This window comes from Corvus hawaiiensis, chromosome 4, assembly GCF_020740725.1.
Source record: "Corvus hawaiiensis isolate bCorHaw1 chromosome 4, bCorHaw1.pri.cur, whole genome shotgun sequence".
Lineage (NCBI taxonomy): Eukaryota > Metazoa > Chordata > Aves > Passeriformes > Corvidae > Corvus > Corvus hawaiiensis.
In genome coordinates this window covers 12,828,502-12,856,048 of record NC_063216.1, presented here as the reverse complement: position 1 = coordinate 12,856,048, position 27,547 = coordinate 12,828,502, and the positions used below count along the sequence as shown (strand labels likewise).

General features: G+C 40.1%; 1 protein-coding gene across 4 annotated transcripts in view; it reads right to left on the bottom strand.

Moving 5' to 3' along the window:
• Nucleotides 1-27,547, bottom strand: part of ATXN10 (ataxin 10) — a 98,859-nt gene that overhangs the window by 33,173 nt on the left and 38,139 nt on the right. For 3 of the 4 annotated variants that reach the window (XM_048301318.1, XM_048301321.1, XM_048301319.1), the window contains 4 exons: nucleotides 25,629-25,709; nucleotides 18,770-18,935; nucleotides 14,957-15,065; nucleotides 13,035-13,204 (listed from right to left, as the gene is read on the bottom strand). In XM_048301318.1, coding sequence (XP_048157275.1) covers nucleotides 13,035-13,204; nucleotides 14,957-15,065; nucleotides 18,770-18,935; nucleotides 25,629-25,709 — 526 coding nt within the window. The remainder of the gene's footprint in view (nucleotides 1-13,034; nucleotides 13,205-14,956; nucleotides 15,066-18,769; nucleotides 18,936-25,628; nucleotides 25,710-27,547) is intronic. The other variant, XM_048301320.1, reaches the window with a different exon arrangement.

Sequence of the window (27,547 nt, the reverse complement as noted above, 5' to 3'; positions counted from 1 at the left end):
TTTCAAGCCCTGAATAGCTCCATGAGTAGCACCCCTCATTTTCTAAAAAGACAGGAAAAAATTGATTTGAAGGTAAATGTTATCATTTGCCCTTATTAAAATTCAGCATTTGTTGCCAGCTTCAATATGAATTCTCTGAGCTCCGTAATTGTGCTTTAGAACAGTAATTGCTAGACCAAAACCTAAATCCTTCTTATTTTGTCGTAGGTAAGATTAATGTCAAACCAAAGCTGACTGTAATGCTAAAACATGCAGAAAAACAGAGAGAAGAAACACTTACATTCAATACTTACTCTCATTTATGAAGAACACAAAAAATTTTATCTTTACAAAATGAAGCTAATCCTCATCACTGAATCATGGAATGGTTTGGGTTGGAAGGGACTTGAACGCTCATCTCATGCCACTCCCTGCCATGAACGTTGCTCCAAGTCCTGTCCAACCTGGCCAGTTTCAATATTTCACTTCAAATATCAGTCAGATTGTAATAATGTAAAAATATTAAAGCAACCTGAAATATTGCACATATAACCTCAAAAATTACTTGACTGAAATGAAGCACACTGGCTATTTTTACTTTAGAGGCAGTAAACAATCTAAATTTTTTGTTATACTTAAAAGCAACAAAATTATATTTTTTAAGTTAGACAAGCAGAATGCATAATGAAACTGAAACCAGAATACTGCACCAGCCTTGGTTATACCCATTCCTACTGCACACAGATCGCCTGGGCTGCAGGTGCTGTTCCACAGGAAACCGTCATCAGGGGATTGTCATTCCCAGGATTTGTATTGTTACCTAAATCACATCCTGGGGTACACACACCATTTGAGACTTGTACATTCTTCTACTTGTACTCTTCAAAGTACTGCTGGCTTGAAAAGGAAGAGTTTTCAACCTCTAAATTCATACAATGTATGTTCATACAATTTTGTCCTACTTTCGAGTATCAGTGTTTTTTCCTTTCCTCCTGTTCACATCAGTAAGACTGTGCCAGAACTCATTTTTAAACAAAGTTCATTAAGAGATGCCAAAAGACATCATCTAGCCAGTAATGAAAAAATGACCCAACAAGGTACATAGAAAATATTTATGGTATTTTTTTTTTAATTCAGTAGTGCAACTTTTCTCCCAGGAATGGAACAAGAGTTATGATTCTTAATCAAAAGAGTAATTAGGCTCATATTTGAGAATCTCTTTCACAGTATATTTGCGTAATACAATTTGAACACTGCTTCTGGGAAGATCATAAATCAAAGATGTATAATACAATTAGTTCTCAATTTTATCCAGAGAAACCCTCCTGGAGGGTACATTGAGGCACCCGATAAGTTCGTGTGTGTGTATGCACTTATATACGTATGTATGTACATTGAATCACAGATTGGTATGGTGTGGAAGGGACCTTTAAAGATCATCTTGTCCACATCCCCTGACACCTTCCACTACACCAGGTTGCTCCAAGCCCCATCCAACCTGGCCTGGAACACTGCCAGGGAAGGGGCAGCCACAGCTTCTCTGGGCAGCCTGTGCCAGGGTCTCACCACCTTCACAGTGAAAAGCTTCTTCCCAATATCCCATCTAATCCTGCCCTCTGTCAGTGTGAAGCCATTCCCCCTTGTCCTGTCACTCCAGGCCCTGGTAAATAGTCTCCCTCCATTCTTCTTGTCAGCTCCCTTCAGGTACTGGAAGGCCATGCTATAGCTGGGGGTCTCACCAGAGCAGAGTAGAGGGGAAGAACCAACTCTCTTAACCTGCTGGCTACACTTCTCTTTCAAGTATATATTATATATTTGTATTCATGTATATATTTTTATATTACATATCGACACAGATGCACGTATCTACACATATAAATTATACACACATGCCTATATATACATATATATGAAATCATACAGCAAGTAGATCCCAAAATATCTAACTTCTATTAATTATCAATTTACCTATTCTTCAGTTACGGGAAATACTCCATTTCATAAATGAGAACAGTAAGACAAGAACACAATTTTGACAGAAAAGCAAGTGCAAATAAAATCAGACAGAGCTTTCTTCTCTCCCTCCTCAGATCACTATTTTCCTCCTCAGAGGACATTTGTGATAACCAACCAGAATGACGCCGCATTAATTATTATATTGAAATTTAATCCTGCTTTACCTTGTGAAGAATGACTTTGGTCAAAACCATTCCTTATCAATATATCACAACTGCCAAGAGTTCTACACCCATTTGGAACTAGCACACTGTAGTGGGTTGACCTTGGCTCGGTGCCAGGTGCTCACTAAGTCACTTTATCAGTCCCTTTCCCAATGGGACAAGGGAGAGAATAAGATGGAGAACAACCAGCAGGGTGAGATAAGACAGTGTTATTACAGTGAAAGAAAGAAAGAAGCACAATTCTGTGCACACATAAGCTAAAGAAAAAAAAAAGTCAGTCTCTACTTCCCATTAGCAGCAATGTCCGGACACTTCGCAGCAAGCCGGGCTTCAGCACGCGGAATGGTTTCTCCAGGAGGCAAACACTGAGGAATCATGAATGCCCCCCCCCCCACCCCTTCCTCCTCTCTCCCTTAGCTTTATATATCTGAGCTGAATTCATACGGTATTGGATATCCCTTTGGCTAATTTGGGTCAGCTGGCCTGGTTGTGTCCCCTCCCAGGATCTTGCCCACTCCCATCCCTTTCATGGGGGAAGGAGTGTCAGAGGGACAGCGCTGCTCGGCAGTAGCCAAAACACTGCTCTGTTATCAACACCCATCCAGCTACTAATGCAAAGCACAGCACTGTGAGGGCTGTGAAATTTTCCTCAGTCAGACCCAATACACACACAGACATTTGTTTTCACTCAATCCTCAATCAGTAATGACAAAGGGCATTTTGGAATTCCAGACTGTGAGGATGTATCTGAACATTTAGGGAATCAGTCTTGTAGACAGGGACTGTTTGGGCATACAATGTATTACCACTTTCTTTTTCCAAGCGAAGTCCATGGGAGCCTCTATCAGTCCTGAAAGGTGGATAAACACATGTGCCAAGCCGTTGTCTGCTCCCTTAGTCTCCCTCAGGCTAAGCCTGTGGGAACCTGAATATACAGTGGTTATCACTAAGTGCATCCCCTTGCCCCACTGAGTGACACCCTTATGAGCAAGAAGGAAAATCACACTGGTGGCACAGGTTTCTCTTTCCTTAGAGAAGAGTTTGTGTCAGCATATGTGATGGAAGCAATCAGTCTTGTGGTGTTATCCACTGGAAATGCTTCAGGGCAAGATGGAAGGAATCTTGCTAGCAGGCTTTAATTAACTAAATCTTAATACATACAATCAAGCCATCATCTTGGCTTTTGCTGATCTAGCTCATTCTGCATTTCACAAACAGCAGAGGATTAATTCAGTATCTTCTTGGTGCTCTGATTTTCAGCATAGAGATGACTTGACATACTTCGATCTTGCTCCCACTGCTACAATATCTAAATATAGGCCATACTCCATTCAAGGAACTAAAACCCAATTGTTTTTCCAATGTCTTTATGAGATCTTTGGTCAACGTCCCTTTGAAATCCTTCCAGCGAACTACTTCTGCCATAACAATCTGAACAAGTCTGATTGACTGCAATTATGAGGCGAACTTGGAGACTCACAGCTTTAAACATTTAAATGCTCATGAATGAGGCAATTCTTTGTCACTTCTTGATGGAAATACTGAGCTTTTTTGGTTAAAGAATAGAAGGTTTTCAAAGAGCACAGTTAATGTGAGTTAGCACACTAAAGATATCAATAGACTGTAAAAGGAATATTAAGTCTGTCTCTCTCACAACACAGGCAGAAGATCTTGAATATTTATGAAGTCCTTAAACAATGCAAGAACTGAAGATATTTTTCTAAAATCTCCTTAAAACTACAAGTTCTTCTCTTGTCATCTGTTCTACCACTGCTTACATAAAAAGCTAAGTAGGTTTCTTCCAATCACTGGCTGTGGATAGCAGGCAGATTAAATAAGTTTATAAAAACATGCAAAAGTGATCACCACTTATTTTTATATTATTGCAATCCTCTTATAACATCGGGGCTCTTTGCAGAGCCCACATTTCAAGCAGAAAAGATAACTGAATGGAGTTCTGCAAATAAGAGCTGAATGGGCAGGTGCAACCTCATCCCCTGCCTCTTTAAAAATGAGACCAGTCCTTTGGTTCCTTTGGGCACAGGCATGACCAAGCTTGGCTCAAGCATTGCCATGCTGAAGAGCAAGAAGCAGAATCCTGCAGGGCTACAATTTAGAACAAACAGCATCACCCAACGGCAGAAATTCAAATCTGCAGATGACTGTCACTATACTTTCTGGCTCCTCCCAAAGACATGAAAGAAAACAGGAGAAATGGAAAAAAATCCTAATAAAATCAAATGCTTGGTCTTTCTCCGAAGACTAGGTGCTCTGATATGGCCTCACCTCCTTCAACAGGAGTTTTAGAAAACAATTAATGGCTGGAGCTGTGTCAGAGGAGGTTTAGGTTGCATATTAGTAAAATATTTTTCCCCCAGAGGGTGGTGGGGCACTGAACAGGCTCCCCAGGGCAGCATTCGCACCCCCAAGGCTGCCAGAGCTCCAGGAGTTTTTGGACAATGCTCTCAGGCACAGGGTGGGGTTGCTGGGGTGTCTGTGCAGGGCCAGGAGTTGGTCTGGATGATACTTGTGGGTCCCTTCTACCTCAGGAGATTCTATTCTATGATTCTAATTTTCAGGGGTGGTAGGAGAATTCAGACTGGTTCAGGGGCACACAGGCAGAGAGAACTGAAGGTTGACAGCTGGTTTTTGATAAGGCAAAGCTGGGCTGAAGCCTGCACAACATCACACCTCTACTGAACCTGATAATGGCTGTCATAGGGGAGGGAGTCAATAACTGAACCCCACTGTGGTGAAACTGAAACTGGTAGCATATTGTGAGGTTCTGTCTTGCTCAGTGCTTCTCTGATTTTGGTGGGAAAGTTAGTATCAGGATTCAGTGGCATGTGCTCAGCATCCAGCTTGCTGATCACTGGGAAGGGCTCTTCCACCACCCCCTTGCACAAGCCTTCACTCAAAGTCTCCTTGGTGTCCTCCTCGACCTGAATGCAGCACAATGTGCCACTAAAACCAAGTTACTGCAGTAAATTCACCACAAAATGTAGTCTTTCACACGTCCTGCTTCATTATTTCCTCCATGAAACTATTTTATTCCAAAATGTGAACTGAGCAACATTAGAAGCAGTGATGGCCAAATCTCAACACTTCAAAGAAAATCATCTTTTTTTTTGTTTGTTTCTGCTGGTTCCTATAAACTCCAGGATTGTCATAAAAATACAAGCTGAGAAACTTTAATATCTCACAGTAACCAAAACTGAGTCACTTCTCAGGAAACAGAAGAAAAGATGAATGATTCCTGTGCCTCTCAAGGTAATTAACAGCAAACACAACCTCTTTTAAGTGGAAAGAGGAGAAAGTTGTAAATCAAAAGAGCTGCATTCAACACTCACAGCATTATAACATCAGCCCATTGTGAAGTCTGGTGCAGCTTTAAAAAACCCCCAAAACCCAATAAACAAAACACCCTGAAGAGATTGTATGCAGGATGGCAATTCAGAGAAGATGGGGAAACTCAGTTCATGTTGAGGTTAGAACAATGAAAAACAACATAGAAAACTGATGACACTTCTTGTTGTAGTACTGGAAAATATGTCACTTGTATCTGACACCAGCAAAAGTGGGAAGAATTTGGATTAACAGCTCAGATCTGAGCCAGAGAAAGAATATTCGGAAAGGTAGATATTCTTCCACACATGGGGATCCTGCTTCCAGCAATCTATACCACTGGCAAACCCCAGGAACCTCAGATAACTCCCTTCCTGCAATACAGGGTACATTAGATCTTCTGAACCTCTTTCAAAAAAATATTACCTTAACCACATCAGAAGGTGTTATTTTAGTAAGTTTTTCTAACATTGTGTACTCCAAACAAATTCAGTTCTTCACCACCTAGTAAACTAGCAAGAAATGTTTTTAGTTGATACGGAGCTGTTCACTTAACTGAGTATGATACAGGGAACAACAAAAAATCTGCGAATATCTCAGAATATTTCTCAAGCTACTAGAATTTTAATAACCCACGCCCTACAGACTCATTTGAAACCAAGCTGAAGAAAGGAAAGAGCAACAGTATAAAACCCTTTCATAAATACCAAGCTTAATTCATGTTTGAAGTAGTTACCACAAGTAAGGTAACTACTACTCAGCCCACTGGACCAGGAAAGGAGTTGCAGAAACCTCTTGAGAACTCTTCCATATAAAGGTCAATTACCTTATTTTTAGGTTTTTGTCTAGGAAAATGAATATTTTACATCTTCAATAGTCACATTAAATAGCAATGCTACAGATGCAGTTTCAACACTTAGGTAAGTGCTGAAAAGGGTCTAGAAATGGCTTTTTGACACTGGTGTGCCAAATTTTCCTTTAAAAAGAGCCGGAGTCCTGTACTGTACCACTATGACGATAAGATTCAACACCAAAGAGGGTTCAAAAAAACCCACCAACACTCAGAGTCAAAAGGAAGCCAAGAAGCCTACAAGTTGGTACTGACTGTTTGGAAATGCATACAGAGCCAGCTTGTTTTAATTTGGAACGTGCTAGTCATCTTACTCTTTTCTATCTTCCCCTCCACTATAAATCAAAGCAATTAATTTCATTTCTAGAGCAATCCAATATCTTAATGTAAAATACTATCAACTTCACAACAATAACCTTTCCCCCAGAATCTCTAACACCAAAATACCCAAGTTCTGTTCTTCCTATTAGCAAATGTATGTTGCAATGAAATCATTCTTTACAGACATATTCACATTGTCAGAAGCCAACAGAGTTTACATTTATGTTTATTCAAGGTTTGGTCAAAGTTTCAGCCTGTGATTCATGAGAACACATTAACATACAGATTGATCCTTATGCCCCTTTACCTGTTTGATGGTAATTTTGGCAACCCTCTGCATGAAGCAGGCCAATAATAGACTAAAGAGAAGTATGTCAGCCTTCTCCTAATCACTGAGGATATCCAGACAGCTGATACGTGAAGGTGTGTCTATGTAGTGTGACATATAAATAGCAAATGGAAGCTGTTTAGACAAAAAAATAGTTTACGCACTACTAAAATTACGAGGAAACTTTGTCCATACCTAAGTGTATCTCAGTTCCTTGCAAGAGAAAACTTTCCATACTTTGTACGATCAAGGTTTCAAGTGAAATTGGCCAAACCAAGCAAGTTACAATGGATCAGCTGTATCAGCTGTCAACAGCTGGAGGAGCAGAAGAGGGAATAGGAGCAGGGCAAGAGGGAACATTAACTTGTTGCTGCTAAAGGGGCAGCAAAACAGAATAAAGTTTTGTATTATTTCCTAAGGACAAATGAGTCACATTGTTACAAAAATAATCCATCGCTTTACAAACAATACTGCACTATGCATTCATCTCTGACCTCAAGGCAAAAACTTCACACCAACCCTTTATTACTCATATTGTCCTGCCCCTTAGAGAGTGCCTGATTCTCTTTTGTTTACCAGTCTCTATGCTTTGATGGAAATCTTAGCACTTCATTAAGGATTCATGATTTCAACAGAGCTGAAGGCTAACATAAAAACAACATGGGACCAGGACTTGAGACAGTTCCCTTATATGTCCCAACAGATACTCTGAAACACTCCTGAGCCACAGACACTCTGCTACTTGGTGTATTTCTGTATTAGTTAGGTAGAGCCCCCATCTCCACAGCAAAACCCCAGCTTTTAAAAGGACTTCTGTCAGAAGGTCCACTTTCAGCTTTCCTGCTGACTTTCACAAGTGCTATACTCAGACAAAACTTACCAGTTACAGAGCTCAGTCCTGCAACACCCTGAATGTTTTGTCCTTATCTAGCAAAGCATTAAAACATACAGAGAGCTACATGAGAACTGCCCCACCCAACCAGCAGAACCATGCAGAATTTTGCATAGGTGTGCAGGAGCTCCACTTCAGAGCATCCAGGTCCAAAAGGCTCCCTCTTTTGTTCAACTGTAAACCAAGAATCCTTCTTCAATTTCAGGCTTCTTTTTAACATTAGGAAAATATAATAATCACAATGACGTAGGTTTCTAATTAAGAAATCCAAGAGCTTTACTTCTGCCCCCACCGCCTCTCAACAGCATATGCAGTTAAATGTGGGATGATCTTCATTGCAAGTAATTTCAAATCCTCCTATGCCAGGAAGAATGTAATTATTTTCAAAAAGTTACACTAATCCCAAAGAAGAATAACAGATAAGCTCCTGGAGTTTTTCTAAAAACCTTAGGAGAGGAAGAGCCATTTGCTAAATAATTTAGTGTAGGGAAAGGTTAAGGGGAATGGCTTCAAACCAAAAGAGGGTAAGTTTAGATTAGGTATTGTGAAGGCATTCTTCCCTGTGAGGGTGGTGAGGCCCTGGCACAGGTTGCCCAGAGAAGCTGTGGCTGCCCATCCCTGAAGTGTTCCAGGCCAGGTTGGACAGGGCTTGGAGCAACCTGGGACAGTGGAAGGTGTCCCTGCCCATGACAGGGGTGAAACAAGATGGTCTTTGAGGTGCCTTCCACCCCAAACCAATCTGTGATTCTGCAAAAACACAGCATGTGTCTTTAATTTGAGTTTTTCTATTTTGAAATCACCACAGCAAGATGATTAAGTTGAGGAGCTGGGTGGTCACAGTTTGATCTGTGGATGTTAGCACCTTTTGCTAAGTGGATTCATTGCACATCTTGCCCCGTGAAAAAAAGGAATGGAAAACTGAATTCCAAACAATCTTGTTCGTATTTTCAGGCAGAACAGTCTTCAAATTAGGAAGCCAGTCTCATATAAAATAATTTGGCTTAGATATAAATATATATAGATATATATAAAATCTAAGTTAAACACAATAAACAGTATCCAGATGTTTTACTTGCTGCTTTTATTAAGATCAATTTTAACAGTAGAAGCTTTTTTCTTTACCCTTTTCTCCCAGAAGACTTCCTTTTCTCATCTCTGCATTCATAAAACCCAGTATTACAGCATTAGAGAAAGCACTACTGCCACCTCAAATAAATACAGGCACATAAAAAAAATTATCCTTCATAAATTGTTCATCTCTTTAGAGTGACTCTACCTAGGTAAGAAGGTGCCAGTACCAAAGGCAACTACGTATTTAATTTTTTCCCCCTATATGAACAACAGAACAGCTTTACCAAAGAAACACAGATTCCAAGATTAGGACGTTGGGTTCATTGGCATCTATAGTACCTAAAATATCCTTGGCAGCTTTAGGGACAGGAAATAGGGTTGTGCAGAGCAGCGCTAGGTGTCACAATAAGGCAGAGATCAGTCATCTCCCCTTCCATGTATATGATTCTTGTAAAGGAATACAGAAATAAGAGTGCAAATTAACTGCTGTGACCTATTTTGTATTCATTTCATTTCTACAATAAAGAATTTTATCCTCTATAATTCATTCATTAGGTTTCTTTTGTAAGTTTTACTCTTTATTAAACAGTTCTACTATACTAAAACAGCAGAATGAGCTAAATGAATCCATCATTTCATAGCTCTGAAAGTGAGACTGGAGAAGAAGTATCTAAAGCCTCCTCCCAAGAAACCAGTATCAATACTATCTGGATGATAAAAGTGAGGTGTTTAGAAGGCAAGTCTAACAAGATGACATGAATATGGAGGAATTTTCACTTTTTCCTTCTGCTGGCTTCATTCATCACCTACCGGCCAAAACCTCCACTCCTTGCTCAGCCTGAGAACCCGCCTCATTCCTTCCAGTGTATTTAATAAAAACATACAATACATCTTTGTGAAGGAGACATAACACAACACAAGACAGAGGACTGCCCCACATGTATGACAGTAACTCTTGACAGCTCTTCCTCCTACACAGAAGGAAAAAAGAAAGGAACTGCACATCTGTCACCTTGGCAGGTCCAACACAGAGCGAGCTCACCCCTTGGCATCCCAAGTACAGCACTTTTACTTGTTGTTCTCTCCTCTTCAAGAGCGAATGCAACTCAGGATATGAAGGGACCCAGTGCTGGTCAGTCCAAAGGGAATGTTTTATCTTAAAAATACCAACCCATCCAGCCCTGCAAAACACGCAAAGGGGGAGCAAGCCCGGCAAGACCCATGCTAGTAACTGCTTACAGGTCTGCCCACTCCCTTGAATCTTAAGAACCTATCACAACAGCGGAAGGAAAGATGAAAAGAATGCATTCCTAATGCTAACAGAGTACAAGCTAAAGAATGCATTCTAAAAGCAAAGACTGATTTTAAAGTGAAGAAGCAATAAAGTGCTAGTAGGATATCTCTCTGTTCCAAAGCATTACAAGATTTTTCCCCACTGCCAACAAACCAGTGCACTAATCCCCTGCAATTATTGTTCCTCTAGCAGGTGGAGACCATGAACAGAGATGGAAAAGCAGCCTTTGCAGAGCAATTATCATCCTTCTCCAGATAGTCTGTGGCTTTAGCTCTGTTACCAAGACCCCGTGCAGTTGACCTGCCCCACTGAACTTGGAGACACACACTGCAGGAGACACAGGCTGGCTCAGGACCCACACCCAAGAGGACAAGTAGCCTGGGTGTCGCTTGACTCAGGAAAGAGCTCCTGGAGGCTGTCATCCAACTCTGTTCCATGCTGAGTCACCATTCAAGCCCCAGGTCTTTGGGGACTGCTTTTGTTTCCAGAACAAGTCAGGCAAACCAACATCAAGCACTAAGGTTATATTACAGATTCGTAGAATAAAATCACAGAATTACCTGGGTTGGAATAGACCTTAGAGATGATGATGATGTTCCAAGGCCCCTGCCATGGGCAGGGACATCTTCCACTATACCAGGTTGCTCCAAGCCCTGTCCAGTCTGGCCTTGGCCACTTCCAGGGATGGAGCATTCACAACTTCTCTGGGAAGCATGTGCCAGGGCCTCACTATCCTCACAGCCAAGAATTTCTTCCTAATTTCGCACCTAAACCTACTCGCTGTCAGTTTGAAGCCATTCCCCCTTGACCTGTCCCTGTCACCATGGTTCCTGATAAAGAGTTCCTCCCTGACTTCCCTGTAGGCCTCCTTGAGATGATGGAAGGCTGCTATGAAGTCTCCACACAACCTTCTCATCCAATTATATATTCTTCCCTATATATATAGTCCCTATTACAAAAATAGGGGCTATATTTTTCTATTATTTATTATCAGCAGTGTGCTATTACTCCATTTACCAATGCATTAGCATTGTTACTGGGGAAAGAGCTCTACTGGGACTGGAAATTATGGAAAAATATTAGAGAAAAGAAGTATGAAAACCTCTGTTCATTCAAGAGCCTGAATTCTAGGAGTGCTGTTGGAGAGCCCTTGGTAAGGCTGTTTCCAGGCTTTTCCTGCTGAGCAGCCTTCTCCTGGCAAGGCATCCAGGAGCTGTCCATCCAGGACATCAGCCCATTCTGGCTGTCCCAAGAGAAAGCCGCTCCCCCAGCCCATGCCTACAGTTCCCACTGTAAGCCACACGAGAGCAGCAGCCACTGGCAAAGCCCAAGGTCTCTCACACACACTGGTCACTTGGCTTGTTACATAAACCCCACAGTCTACCCTTTTTACACTGCTTTTGATTGAATACAGACAGCAAACTCTGTGCAAACCCAATAACAGATATAAAATCAGACCTATACTGTGAGATACAAGTCTGAAGAGAGGTGGGAACCCAGTCCTAAATCTGAGCCATGCACCACTTTGAACAACTAACTCTTATCTCAAAACTCTTCTATCTGTGCAATCATAGCAGCTGCTAGTCCCATCCTCACAAGAATGTTTTTATGTATGAAAACTGCCTTACAAATGGCAAGTGCATGTATTTGAACCAATTTAAATACATGAAATAAACTAGAGATGCAAACAAGATATGACACAATTGGCATTTCTGAAGTTTCAATGGCACTTAAATAATGTTCCATGACATCACACACAAGAATCTAAATAATTTTCAAGACCGCATAAGGCAATAATATTTTTGGGCAGTTTATAGCAAATTAATACCCAACTTCCATTTAAAACATTAAGCCTGCATGCTTAATTGCTCCAGGGGTCTTTGAAAATCCCAGCAAGAAAGACAATAAGCTCTAAATCAACCCCTTCAAAATGATAGCAACCCCCTCCCCTCCACTATCATTAGGTATTCCACAAAAATGTATTTCACTTCCACAAACATATATTACATCATAATGGGTCAGAGACACAGCTAAGCAAGAGTGATTAATAGTATTCATAATACTTTTCAGACATACTAAAGACTTTGATTACAAACTCTTAATATGAATGGGGAAGTGGAAGATCATTCCCATACTACTAAAATTTGTCAAAGACACTTTTGGAAGTGTTTTTCTTGCTGAAACTAAGTTAGTCTAACAAATCCTGCAGGAAAGCCACATCTTTTATCACGCAAAGAAAAAAATTTTAATATTTAAAGCTTGCTGTTATTTCCTCTTTTTTCCCACTGTGGAACCAAAACTTATTTTCTATATAAGAATTATAAGACAAGAGGTTTCAAGTGATTTGATAAAGGCAGACCTGCATTTTTAAAGTTATATGAAAAAGGGAGAAAAAGCATTAGAGACTAATTCAAAGATTTAAAATTAAGTTCATGCAACAATTCACATCCATTTCCCTTTAAAGTGAAATTGAAATTTAGTTTGAGAATTTTCTTTTACAAAGAAAGTGCAAAAGTGAAAACCACAAAGGAATTAGGCACTGGCTTGCATTCTACAGGGCTGAAACAAAAGGTAGGCAAACATTACATTGTTATTAGAAAGTCAGCATAATTCTGATAGTAATTCAAAGACACCAAAAAAAATTGCTTCCTTTACACAATCAATTTTACAATTTACAAATCAATTTCTAGACCAACAATATATTCCATCAGTTACCTTACAGTCAAGCATCTGTTTACACATCAGAGTTCTGACAGAAAAATGTATAAGCTCACCTTGTCTTGGTTTTCCTTATTCTTGTAACACAGATTTCCAATCAAACGAATGAGATGAGATTTGAAACCCACGGCTGGATGTGAAATTTCTTCCTGCCCTGCCACAGCATGTGTGGCAGTGAAAATATTTACAGCCTGTTTCCCAGCAAGGTGAGTTAATCTCAGGGTATCTAAAGAAAACATTTCAATGCATTACTGTGAGAAAATTAGTCTCACTTGGCACAGAACTTTACTATTAATTTTTGAGTTCAAAGCTAAGCAGTATGATTTCAGATATTCAGCATCATGTCAAAGAACTTTGAAAGTTTACTCCATTGTGTGATTTGTGCTAATATAACCAACCACAAAAGACCAGCCCAATGTCAGAAGGCATTTTTGTGTACTTTTTACACCCTTACATAGTTCAGACATGAAAGCTGAAGGCTGCTGCTATCGATCTCCACCTAAAGAGTCAAAATTTTTAGGCTGTTGAGAATTCTGGCACCATAAATATATTACTAAAACCAAGATTTTTAGAAAACTTCCTGTAGTTTGAATTTGTCACAGCAATGCATACTAACCACAGAATCACTTTCTCCTGTCTTCTTCGGCCTGTTCCTGGCACTGTAGCATGACAAGAAATTTCAAGTACATAGAATTACAGAATAGTTTGGGTTAGAAAGGACTTTAAAGATCATCTCGTCTTGACCCCTCTGCCACAGGCAGGGACACCTTCCACTATCTCAGGTTGCTCCAAGCCCTGTCCAACCTGATCTTGAACACTTCCAGGGATGGGGCAGCCACAGCTTTTCTAGGCAACCTGTGCCAGGGCCTCACCACCCTCACAATCTAACCCTACTCTCTAGCAGTTTGAAGCCATTCCTCTTGTCCTGTCACAGCAGGCCCTTGTCAATAGCCTCCCTCCATCTTTCCCATAGGCTCCCTTCAGGAGCTGGAAGGCCACAATTTGTTCTCCCTGAAGCTTCTCTTCTCCTGGCTCAACAATCCCAATTGTCTCAGCCTTTCCTCACAGCAGAGCTGCTCCATCCCTCTGATCAACTTTAAGTTTCCTTAACACACACACATGCACAAAATAAATCCTGTTGTTAGTCATCTTACTGTAAGTCATAAATCTAAGAACCTGTCACCAAAATTAGAGGTTTTGTTGCCTTTTAAGTTATTCTTTTGTTGTTGCTGGAGGTATTTTCTTTATTTGGTTATTTGCTTGTTTGGGCTTTTTTACAGGAAAGACCCTCCAAACATCTCAAAAGAGTCACCACGAACAGCTGTTTCAGCCTTTTTATTTTTTAATTTTTACCTATTTTTCTTAAAAATACACAAACTTTTATAGTTTTTTCACAATATGGTGGCGTACCTCAGTTTCAAATTTCTAAGATTTAAAAAAGCACAGGTCATGGTATGTACCCCCCTCCTTCCTCCCTGAGCATCTCTGGAACATCTTGGCATAATTTTCTTTGTGTACAGTCCTTCCCTTGCTGTTTCTTAGCTTCTTTAAAGCTGACCTTTAAAAGTCACTGAATTTGGTTAATAACATTCAAACTGCATTTACATTTCAGAAATTTGGGAAACAGAAGGGAATAGGCATGGAGGAAAAGTCCTTTTTCTACTTCTTGAAGAAATTCTTCCACGCATTCAGCCAATGGAAGAACATAGGAAGCAGCTGTCCCTTGCACCACTCTTTCCGTAAGAAAAGAGCATTGCTGGTACTTGAACCGAGGCTCTGTTGGGCAACACAGGCCAACAGAAAAAGTGGGGAAGCAGAAAATTTCCAGGAACAAATCAAATATTTGAAAATGCAGATTAACTCCATCTCCTATTTATTTATCTTATTCAAAGGTCAGAATTATAATTACCACCAGTTGTGAAAAACATGTTTTCATTCACAGAGCACCAACAGTTAAGCCTTGTGGTTGATCACTCACCTATAGCTGTTTCAAGCAAACCAGGGAATGCCTGCAGATGTTCCAGCTGGCCATTGTTTGAGGTCATTTCACAAAGAACATCGAGAAGACGAATTGTCACCAGTGCTTCCTGGAATGAAAACTGTATTTCTGAAAATGGCTTATGAAGGATATCAAAAAAATATAAACCCCGAAGTGTAAACAGGGAACAGGAACTCTCAGCTCCTCAGGTTTTGTGCAGGTCTTCCAAACTGCCAAGAATAAATTTATATAAAATTAGGGCAACTTTCTAAAATAACAATGATGTATTAGATTGCAATAATTTCTTTTCTACAGTTAGTGTTATAGCTGCCCGAAAAATCATGGGGAAACCAAAACAGAGCCATAAGGGATAAAATTTTAACAAAAACACAGTAGCTTCCAAAAGCAGAAATACAGAAAATTACTAGCTGAGAAAATTATTTCTGTATAAATGTTTTCTTTGAGTTTATTCAGTCGGAGTGTTCCACTTTAAAGACACAAACACCGCCTGCAAGACACCAATTTGTTATCCGCAGGAATTCTGTAAAGTTCTGTGGTCAAACGAACTCTGGCTGTGAGAATTTACATTATTCTTGGGTAAATAGGACAGCGATCAGAGATGCAGCATTTTGGTTAGGCAAAAGGCACACAATTGCATTTGCATACTATTTATTCAGCCAAAGAACTATTTTTTTCTCACAGAATACGTTGGTCCTGCTTATAATGACAATCAGGCACTTACAGAAAATACCTTAAGAGCACATGACAAAATCTGGAACACCACATATTGCTCAAGAGCCAGGCTGTGACTGCAAGATGATCCCACTCACGGTGTGGTACATAAACTGCAAGTAGCCATGAAAAGGCTCAGACTTTGGTCACAGTAACTATTCCTGCCCTGTCTGGTTCAGGAAAAGAAAAGGTTTACTTACCAACAGTGTAATATTTTGGATCCGTATAATCAACACAATGTAATTCAAATCATCAACTACAGTGTTCAGTAATTAAGTAGTACAATTATATTCATTTGTTGCTCCTTGAAAACACCAAATTGCTACAGGGTCCAGGTACTAAAGCTGTATTTTCATTTTTTGACCCGTACAGGTGTAGGAAAGAGCAAGTCTTGCCCTGAATTATTCAATAAGCTGCTTTCATCAGCACACAGGCAGACTCTAAATACATCGGCCATTATCCTGTTATAAAGTAAGAATACCCCAACTGTATTTCAGAGACAGTAAACAGCTTTTTACAATTTTTAAGAGGAACAGATTATTTAAAAACCATAAAAGAACTCCCAAATTCTCATGTATTTTGAACTTGCTAAGTTCAAAAAATTCCTCCTTCCCTGCTGCTAACTTTCCAACTCGGGTTTTTTTTTCCTCTCTACCTGTACAAAAGAAAGGCAGTAAATGAAAATACTTCCTTTTGAAGTTCAAAACCCAAAACAGTTTGAACTCTGAAAGACAACTTGATATGGATATAAGAAAAGTAAATAAGGAAATAACTGAAGACTTTTTAAATAAACATATTTTGAGCGAGATGCAAAAAATATGTTCCTTATAAAGAGATGCACTAAGTCCAGGGAATGGTTTTATTTTTCAAGTATGGTTGAAAGTTAGTGCAAGCAAAGTGATGCTCAAGTCAGGCTTCGAATGGAAATGCTATTTTAAACATTGGTTTAAGCACTGCAAAAGCATATGATTAGCTTCTCACGGGTTTAAGATGCAAGCTACAAGACCTGATGTTCCTTACAGAAACAAAGCAGTGTCTACGAATAACAAATTAAACACAGGATGGGACACCCATACAACATCCTGGAAGTCAGGCCAGTCCAAGGACTGTTCTCAAAAGTTTTCAAATGTGGCCTCAGAGTTCTGGAGTCTAAGGCAGCTTACTACTACTGACATGGCCTGAGCAAGGCACTTGGCTCGTGGGCCACAGAAAAGGCCAGGCAAAACCTAGCTGAGTATCACAGATGTTGCCTAAAGCATTTTTAATGACAGATTCCACATGCACAACTGCATTTTTTGCAGCTAAGTAAAACTGCTACACAAAACCTAAAATATTTATACAATTGCAGAGAAATTGGTGCAATTCTTTATAATTACTTGTAAGAAAATAAATAGTTTTATGAATTTAGGCTGGCATTTCTCTTTTCCCATGGCAAGCATATGTTGTGAACGAACGTATACACAGACATGCATGTACACATATTGCCCTCCATTTATTCACCTATTACGACTTAAATTTTTTGTTCATTCAATGAGCCCCATTTTCCCACCAGTGATACTCAACTTATCATACATCTTGTTTATGTCAGAGAAGAATAAGAAGTCAGTGTCAAGCAGGGCAAGTTATGCAGTAATACTCAGAATACTGCTGTCCCAGCACCTTCTGGTTGGACAGAGATCTCCTTCTGGTGGGTGCAAACAAAAGGGGTTTTTTTCCATGAACTGAAACCACAGAAAGTGGTTTGGAAAGTAACCACAAAGCATAAAAAAACAAAAAAGGAGGTCAGGGGAAAAAAAGTAAAGATGGAATTGTTTCAATGTATGTCCTCTCACTTCCAAGTTAGTACCTTTTCCAGAAGGAGTCAATTAAGTTATCTGACATAACTTAGACTAAACAGTTGGGGCAGTGGGGGGAGGCTGTGTTTCTTGGACAGGTAAGAAGAGATTGTGTGCTTGTTGGTTTGTGTTTTGGTTTTATTAACACATCCAACTACCACCACCCCTTAAAGCGATTTACAGTATTTTTTCATAACACCACTCAACATACTTTTAAAATTCTCATGTCTATTTAAACAAAAAAAAAAACGAAACAGCAAGTACAACACTTTTTAAGACTATCAAATAAAAGCATTTAAGATACATGGTTTTTTACTTTGATAATAAATTATTTATGACACTTCTTCTCTAGAGTTTCTAGAAATTAAACTATTGCACATTAATTTTGTATTAATAACAAAATTATTCTGACTACATGCATATTACTGCTTCCCATCTATGAACAGAATAAATGTTTTTATTTTGATTTATATTTGAATCATAGGATCATCATAGAATCACAAAATATCCTGAGCTGAAAGGTAGCCGCAATGATGTGGCTTTCACCACATCCAGCTCACCAAGTCCAACTCTTAAGTGAACGGCCCATATGGGGGGGTCAAACCCACAACCTTGGTGCTATCAGCACCATGCTCTGACCAACTGAGCTCATCTCAGGGTCATGGTCTGAGTTGGAAGGGACCTTAAAGCCCATCCAGGGCCTTGGGCAGGGACACCTCCCACTATCACAGGTTGCTCCATGCCCTGTCCAGTCTGGCCTTGGACACTTTCAGGGATGGAGCATCCACAGCTTCTCTGGACAACCTGTGCCAGAGCCTCACCACCTCACAGGGAAGAATTTCTTCCTAACATATAATCTATCTTTACTCTCTGTCAGTGTGAAGCCACCTTGTCCTGTCACTACATGTCCTTCTAAATTTGAATAAATTACAGTTCACAATTCAAATAAATTATAGAAGTGATCCTCAGTAAGATAATAAAATATCCAAATATGTGACGAGTTTAACATTTTTAAAATTTTGAAATATTTAACAATGCGGCAGACTTATTTCAAAGTACCATATCCTTTGCCATCCTCAAATTAAAAGCAAAAGTTGGCTGCTGCCCTACAGACTCTACAGTGTGCTCTGCCACTGCTTTCCCGACATAAACTGGAAAGATACTGTTATGTATGCCCCCTTGGGCAATAGTGGCAGTGAGGATTCATCACTTCAAATTCTAGTACTTAAATGGTTATCAGTCATACCTCATCTTCTGCATCTGCTGCAGCAGTTAACTTGAGCACAGCTCCACAGTTCTCTTGGAAACAGACTGCAAGGAATTCAGCATGTCTAACAAACACATTCATTTCTTCACTGATAACTGAGTTCTTGTCACTTACTTTCACCATCATCAGCTCCAACAAAGTAACTCTGGAGACAGAAAACAACTTGTTAGTCAGATTCCCTGAGCCACATAGAATTATCAGTAGAATAAGCAGTAGTTTAAAATTATACAAAAAATTATCATGCTAGTAACAGAGGATTTTTAAAAATTAACAAGTCTCATGAATACTGGCAATCAGTTTCTGTCTGCTGGTTTTTTTCTGTACAGAATTAATTTAATTCGTCATTCAGTTAATACAATCTGGCCAGACAGTCATTTTTCTCAATATTTTTCTCAAGTCTATTTCAATTCATAATTTCTTATGTCCTAACAAAACATTACTGAGATTGCATATTCCCTATGTCTAAAATTTCCAGTAAACCAGCTCTTAAAAGCTGTTGTTAAGCATAGCAAAATAAGCACAGACTATTTGACAGCTTCTGTTTGAAAAACACAGGTTTTCACAGCCCTGGACTTGCTCACAGCCCTTACACTAACTCTCCCCCACAACCCCAAAGCAATTCTGAGCACAAAGAGGGAAAATAAACATTGATGTGCATACTCTGTTCTTTACAGTCATTTTATAACTGTTACTAGACAGACTAAGCAAATCCAAGTTAATCACTCATGTACCCAGTCAGAGATATTGGATGTATTAAGCTGGCAAGTAAGTAGATACATAATGAAGCTGCTGTATGAAATCTACTTGGGTTCGGTTTTTTAACAGCTTTAATTTAATTTTATTTCCAATGTCCTTTTATGTTGTCAGGGCAAACTGGAAGTATTTTGTGGAAGTAGGACTTGGACATGGCAGAGGCCCTCCTACAGCTCCCTGCTCCAGTCCAGCGCACAGGGACTGGTGAAGTCTCACTGTCATTCTCTCAACTTGAAAGGACACTGTTTATTGAATGAATTCAAAAGCCGGCTCAGGCTTTTCTTTCACTGAAATATTTGAAATTCAAATGGAAGGACGGACATTTAAACATGTGGAATAGTTCAAATGCTTTTTCTTTTACATTTACCAAGCAGCTTGTCAGAAGAGGAAGCGAAATATCCTTTTATGGAAAAAGCTCGGTCACTGCTTTTTTAACCTCCAAGAACCCACCTCTATTAATCACAAAACAGCTACTTAGTCCTTGCTAAACTCAATTCTCAATGTCATTAATACAGCTGCATTAAACTATTATCTGAAGGAGGACAAAAAGCTTTTTCAACATGGCAGCACATGCTGCCGGCACATTCGGCTAAGGGCAGACTCTGGACAGGAGGCTGGAGCAGCCTCTCTCAGGCTCTGCTCGCATTCTGTTTGTTCTGCAGGTTACAGCTGGGTGCACCCTGCCCATCTCCAAATGAGCAGAGTCCAGCTCCCCAACACCCTGCACTGACCAAAGGCTTTCCCATTTGGCATCCCACATAAAACCTAAGCCCACAGATCTGTCATTCACCCCCAACACAGAGCTAGACTTGACATGTCAGTTTTCACCAAGTTTAGAGTCTTTCAAGCATATGCTCAGCTAAGAATACAGGCTGGTCACAGACTTGATGAACACAGAATTATTCCAATACTGCAATGGGATGACCCTGGCCAGATGCTAGGCACCCACCAAAGCCACTCTCTCACATCCCTCCCCTGCCCCATTAGCTGGACAGGGGAGAGAAAACTTCACGAAGGGTTCATGGGTTTAGATAAAGGCCATGAGAGATCACTCATCAAATACTCTCATGGGCAAAACAGGCTCGAAATTAGATACATAACTTAAATTTATTACTAACAAAATCAGAGCAGAATAATGAGAAGTAAAATAAAACCTTAAAAACACCTTCCTCCCACTCCTCCATCCGTCCCAGCTTTACCTCCTACCCCAGCAGCACAAGGAGACAGGGAATGGGAGTTAAGGTCAGTTCATCACCCACTGTTTCTCCTGCTACTCAGGGAAAGGAGTCATCCCCTGCTGCACCGTGGGGTCCCTCCCACAGGAGACAGTTCTCCATGAACTTCTCCAGCGTGAGTCCATCTCACGAGCAACAGATCCCTGCAAGCTGCTGCAATGTGAGTTCATCCTGTGGATGAAAGTCCCCTTCAAACTGCTGCAGCGTGGCTCACCCTACAGACTGCTCCAGAAGGGGCCTCTCTCTCCTCAGGCCTCCCACGGGGTCACAGCCGCCTCTCAGGCATCCCCCTGCTCTGGCATGGGTCTCCTCCACAGGCTGCATCCCCATGGATCTCCATGGGCTGCAGGGGCACAGCTGCCTCACCATGGGCTGCACCATGGGCTGCAGAGGAATCCCAGTTTTGGTGCCTGGAACACCTCCTCCTCCTTCTTCACTGACCTTGGTGCCTGCAGAGTTGTTTCTCTCACATTCTCACCCCACTCTTCTCTGGCCATAATTACAACTGCACAATGACCTTTAGTTTTCCTTTCTTGTTAAATATGCTATCACAGAGTCATTACCACCATTTCTAATTGGCCCAGCCTTGACCAGTGGCACGCCCATCTTTGGAGCTGCCAGGGATTGGCTCTGCCGGACATGGAGGAAGCTTCCAGCAGCTTCTCACAGAAGCCATCCCTGTAACCCCCCCGCTACCAAAGCCTGGCCATGCAAACCCAAAACAAATACTATCTTCTGCTTGACAGGATTCTAGTCAGCGCTTCTTGCACCAAAAATCCAAATAATAAATGTTTAAAACTGACAAGCAATCCTTTTGTAAACAAACTGGAGAGTCACCACACTTCCATAAATCCTATTAAATAGATTAAATGGCTGCCAATGGGGAAATCTTCTGGAACTACTCTTCCCCTTGCAATATGAATGAATGTCTTTTTCAACAACTGTATTCCTTCCAGAGAAACAGGAGTGACATTAAAACACCACCTGAATGTAATTTCTTTTGAAGTTTTCTGGTCTCTTTAGGCATTCAAGTCAAATTGTCTTTCTGAGTTTTCTTCCAGGCACAGTCATTCAGGACATGCCTATCTTCCCCTGAATTTCAAGCAAGTCTTGCCATTCAGCTAATAGTTTCCTGAGAGCAATGTGCTTTGTTCTGGTGCAAGTTCCCTTACATTCCTTTCTTCTATTGTTTCTCTCAGTTTTCTTCCAAAACTCACCCTAATTTTTCCAAGTTAGTTCTCCCAGACAATGCAATTTGCCCATTTCTTTTAAATGATCTCACAATTGTTCAGCCATTCAAATGACAGCGTTTCTTCCTACTTGTTTGCCCTGCAGCTAAATACAACAAATATGACAACTGCTAGTACCAGTTGAATTTTTGTAACACTCAGTTCAATATCTCAAATCTGTGTATTATATTTACAATTACACTTCTGTTTGGAAATAATCATGCCATGTCATCTTTCTTTTCTTTAGGCACCACTGAGGAAGACCTTTTGTGAATCTCTTCCAGTTTTTTTATCCCCAGCCAAATTTAAACCAGCTCTTCCTGAAGCTGACTAAATTGGCATAAACTTAGAACAACCACTATAAGGTATTTGCAGTCATCAGTAAAACAAACTTCTGTCTCCTACAGCCTGCAAATAAACCACAGAACTCAAGGGCAATTTAAATCTGAAAGCTCATTATTACACAATAAAATGCTGCCTCACTAAGCCTAAAACTAGTAGTGTAAAATTCTATTGATTTTCTTAGCATCGAACAAGTGTTTTCATCAAGTGTGCTTTGTTTATAACCTCTTAGCAAGTGCCAGACACTTGGGACATTCTTCCTCTGTGACTTAGGCTTCTGCTTCCTGAAACACTTCCCTGACAGCAATGGTTCCATGAGACAAATTAGGCCCTTCCTCAAAACTTTGACTTCTTTCATCTTCAAACAATACTTGCAAGAATCATATTAAATGAAAACTGGCAAATTTGTGAGCAACTGTAGTTCAGTGCTACCTTCAGTTACTCTGTGTCTGTGAGCACTGCCAGGAACAAAACTGTCCCAAGTGCTGACACTGGCAGCCCTGTAGTTGAGCATTAGCGAGAAGTGGTGCTGCTTACAGGACTTGAGTGCCCATTTCCTGGCAGGCAATTCCATCAATGGCTGCATCCTTCACCAAGGACACTCCACCTGACAAGACTAAAATCAAACCTAGAGATGCAAGTACTTGAGCATCTTAAAAATACGTGAAGCTCTTCAGCTGCACTTTTTCATGCTGTGAATTAAAGCAAAACCCCTTCTTAGAAGGGACAACAACAGATGTACTCACTTTTGAAGATTTTATAATGTAATAAATACAATCAAGGCATGAACTTTCAGTGTCCATGTTCAAGGCGAACTTGGATGAACGCAAACCAGGCTTTTTCTAATTACTTCTGCCAAATACCTGCACACATGTGCAGGGACATCTCAGATCTGGCAAAGAATTCAAGAACCTACACTCTTTTAGCTCAATGGTCATATCCTTCTGCAATAATCCCTTCAAGAGAACCAGCAGGCAAGCAGGCATTGTCACAACACCATGCACTTCTCCAGGCCAGAATACCACTAAAAATCTGATCACATTAACACAGGATTTATTTCAGGCCATTTGCACACTCAGACACACAACACATTATATTTGTTTGGAAATGAAAGAGAAAGTTGTCCAGAAGTCAGGAATTTCATTTTAATTGAAAATTCAAATTCCTGATCAACTTGTACAAGGACTGCTTCAAGGCAGGCACCATGGCCACTGTAACACAAATGCACTGGATTTCAACTACAGAAAATACTTTGAATAGTGCAAATACTGTGAATAGTGTGAATAACTGTGGTTACCGAGCCACGTACACTCTGGGCATCCCAGGCAACTGCCAGCTTTGGGAGTCACCACTAATGGGTATATTTGCAAACCTCCTCAGCACAGCTCATTTCATTTCAGCAAATACATTTAAACTACCTGTATTTAATGTGCATGATAGAGAATACTGTAACTGAGGGCTACGAAATATTCATGAGCTCCAGTTGCCTTCCCCAGAAGCCTCAATACCACATCTATCCATTCTTCATTTATAGGACTTGGTCAGCCTCACTGGACACCCAACACAGCAATGTTTGCAGTGAAGACTCCTCATCTCATTTTGAAACAATGAATTCCCTGTGCTTTGGGGTTTATGGCTACCTTTTTCTCCAGCTCATGACAGTCAAAATGTTTTTATCTGAATTGGATTTGTCTCTTCATGTATCTCATAAGAATGCATTCTTAAATACACTAACACTGCCTAGGAAGATGCCAAGGCAGGGTTTTCTTCCATAGCTCAGATGGAAAAAGATTATTTCTACAGCACTTCCATATGTTTGTCAGTAAATTAAGCAGTGTCAAATTCATAACACACTGTACTGCGATTATGTCTCTGAAAAACTTAATGGAGCTTCCTTGACTGGCAGAACTCATGGGATTGATAATAAATTTAGCAGATATGCTCTAACTAGTGATCCCACCTGTAATCATCTATATCATGCCTACACCAAAAGCCTTCGAGGTGAGGAATCCGATCACCATCTATAGTATGCTGCGACCTTTCTAAAACTGATTACACCTACTGCTTTAAGTACAACTGAACATCCTAACCCAGCCCTGGCTATCCTCAAAGGCATTATGAAAACATGCAAACTGCCATTATGATATTCCCCAAAAGAATTCAGTCTAGCTCATTCACTTAAAACCGTTATGCAGCACCTACCTCCTGGTACATTAAGCACATAGCTCGGATTTGCTCCCATTTGGTCATCCTGAATTATGGAGGAAAACAGTATTTCCCTCCTTACCATTCCATTCCCATCCCATCTCATTCCTATATAATAATGATATTTTATTTACGGTGCAAACCCAATGCATATTCTTTCATTGTCTGACATCCCTTTAGTTTTTTTATAATCTCTGATCAGTGTCTGATCCCTTGCCTGTGGTAACACTGGAAACAACACAAAACACAGAAAAAAACGCATTAAGGCATTGTTTTGTTTAGTGCTTTGCCTTTCTAAAACTACAGAAGAACTTGCACCTGCCCTGGGGGGATGCGGAACAAAGTAGGCATGTTAAACACATAAATGAGACCATAAAATCTTCAAGCAGTTGGAGGAGCTGTAGAATTCTAGCAGTGTTTCCCCAAATTTGATTGTCTTAACAAAATATCTTTTTTATTCTTCTTCAATTCTCTATTAAAGCAATGAGCATTTTTCCATTAAAGCAGTGGCCATTTGCCATCAATTCAGTACACATTTACTCAAACACTTGAAGGAAAACTATCAATACTTCTTCAAGGTGAAGGTTTTTTGAAGCTTTTCAACAGTGGAAATATTAAATATTAAGTAGTCATGGGCATCTGCTCATCTATGGTTTGTAGGTTCTGCTAACCAGTACGAGACACACTTCCATCTTTCATAAAGGCTTCCCCTTAATTTCTTGAAATAACAGAAGTATGAAGAGCTGAGGATATTTCTAATTGAGCTGTAAAACTCTGCAGGGTGTGGTGCTCTTATGAAATCAAGACCCAGGCATGAAATCCTGTCCTTTTTTTGTGTGAAGTATTTCTTTACTGAGTAATGGCGCCAACCTGGATTCTGCAACCCTACATAAATCACTGCCAGTTGTGGCTAAGCTGTAATGTTAACCAACCAATTTAAAACCATTACTGACATAGAAACATGTATTTAGAGATTTTGTGCCAACTATGAAACCATGCGGTTTTTCAATCATGTGAACAGGATACTCTATATGGAATGCTAAATACTAAAAGCCGCATTGGTTTTGGGGTTACCTTTCTTGATTGCTCAGTTTGGCATAGAGGGCTTTTACCAGCTCTGGACATTTCAGCAAATGCTCTGTAAAAATCAGGAACCTGAAGGAAAAGAAAAAGAAAGTCATACTGGTGCTGTAAAAGCAGTATCCACAACTAACTCCAAAGTTAGTTCTACTTGTAGATGAACATGTGTTGCGGTTTTGGTCCTACTTGCTAATAGATACAAATCGTCACAAAATAATTGCACACTGTCCTGCAGTTTTTTTCCTAACATAGCGACCACCATTACTCATCAATTCAGCACACTTTTACTCACATGTCTGAAGGAAAGCTGGCTGGAGTATTAGGCCAGTTAGATACACCACAATTCAAACAATAAAATGCTCATCCACTGTTTACGCATCTAAGCAAAAAGCCAAAATTTAAGATTGAAAATTATTATTCTATTCATCACAACACCATTAGTAAGCCCAAACAGTCAAAAAAGTACCCAAATAATATATTGATTTTTCTTTAAAAAAGGCAATCTAACAAAGCATCAAAGCAAATGGGAAGTTCTTTGTCAGATGCAAGGCAGCAAAGTCCTTTTCTCAGCTTCAAAAACATACCCTCCTTGTGTAATAAGAGACCTAAGCTGAGAACCAGTTCTAAGTCCTTGTTTTACAAGGCAGGTAGATATGGAATCATAGTGTCTCATGGGCTGGAAGGGACCCACAAAGATCATCCAGTTCAACTCCCAGCCCTGCACAAGATACCCCCAACTTTAACACAAGGATCTTGCCAGTTGAAATACAGTGAAGTATATTTTGTAATAAATTATCAAGCTTTTTTCTTCCTTTCACCACCTTCCCTTTCTCACACCATATTCAGAGTTTCTGTCTGGAATACAAAAAGACCAACAAATGACCAGAAGTCGACAAACTGGCCACTGGTTCCCTCTTTCTCTTCACCAAAGTGTTGTGAGGTATCTATGATACCAACTTTCCTCAAAAAAGAGTCTCTTTCAAAAACAATCTATCCAAAACTGGCAACGGCTCGTTCTTTCTTCTTAATACTTCTCTGGAAAATATGGTTAGCCTGGTCTTGTGCTAATGCTAGTATTTACACCGTTTGCTTTCCCAAGCACCATCCACAGCAGTCCACAGCAGGCGACAGTCATTTAATTTCAACCCAAAGTCATACTCCCAGCATTATGGGAAAAAAACAAAGTAGGTAAAAGTATTTAGCTCTTGAAATCACATCCCTAGGAGCACTAGCAGTGATATTTATGCTGCACAGGTACACACAAATGAAACAATGCATTTTGAAAGTAGCTTATCTAGGCTACAATAATTACAAGTCAAGTCTCAGAGTATCCTCTGAGCTGATGAAGCTACAGAGGAAGAGCAGCTAAAATAATATTAAAAACAAGCAATTTCAATATTTCCTCCACCTCCTCCCTAGTTTTCCCTTTGCTGACAGCCTTTATTTTGCATAGCTGTAATCCATTACATAGCTAATAAGAAGATCACAATGAAGCCTTCCAGCTGCAACAAAGTGTTTTTTGGACAACTACTCAATGCCGATTGGGCAAACAGGAGAATAAGAGGTCCAAAAGATTAATAGCCATTATATTTCTAATGGTAACTGTGTACTTAGCCAGCATCTGGCTCAGTTACTGAAAACTCAACATTTTTAAGAGGGGGAGGAAGAAAAACTATTTTCTGTTGCACTTCTTTTTACTGATATTTGTACACTCATTCACAAAAAAAGTCTGCAGAGGTATAAGGAACCATCAACTTAAAACTGGCATGCTAAGGAGTGTAGAATTGATCCAAGAGTTTTTCAACAAATTTCAAAAAACACAAAGACTTGCCCAAAGTCAGCTACACAAATGTATCCAACCGAGCTGCCCAGACTCAGACGTAACACCCAAGTCGAGCCATCAGCAGGGCAGG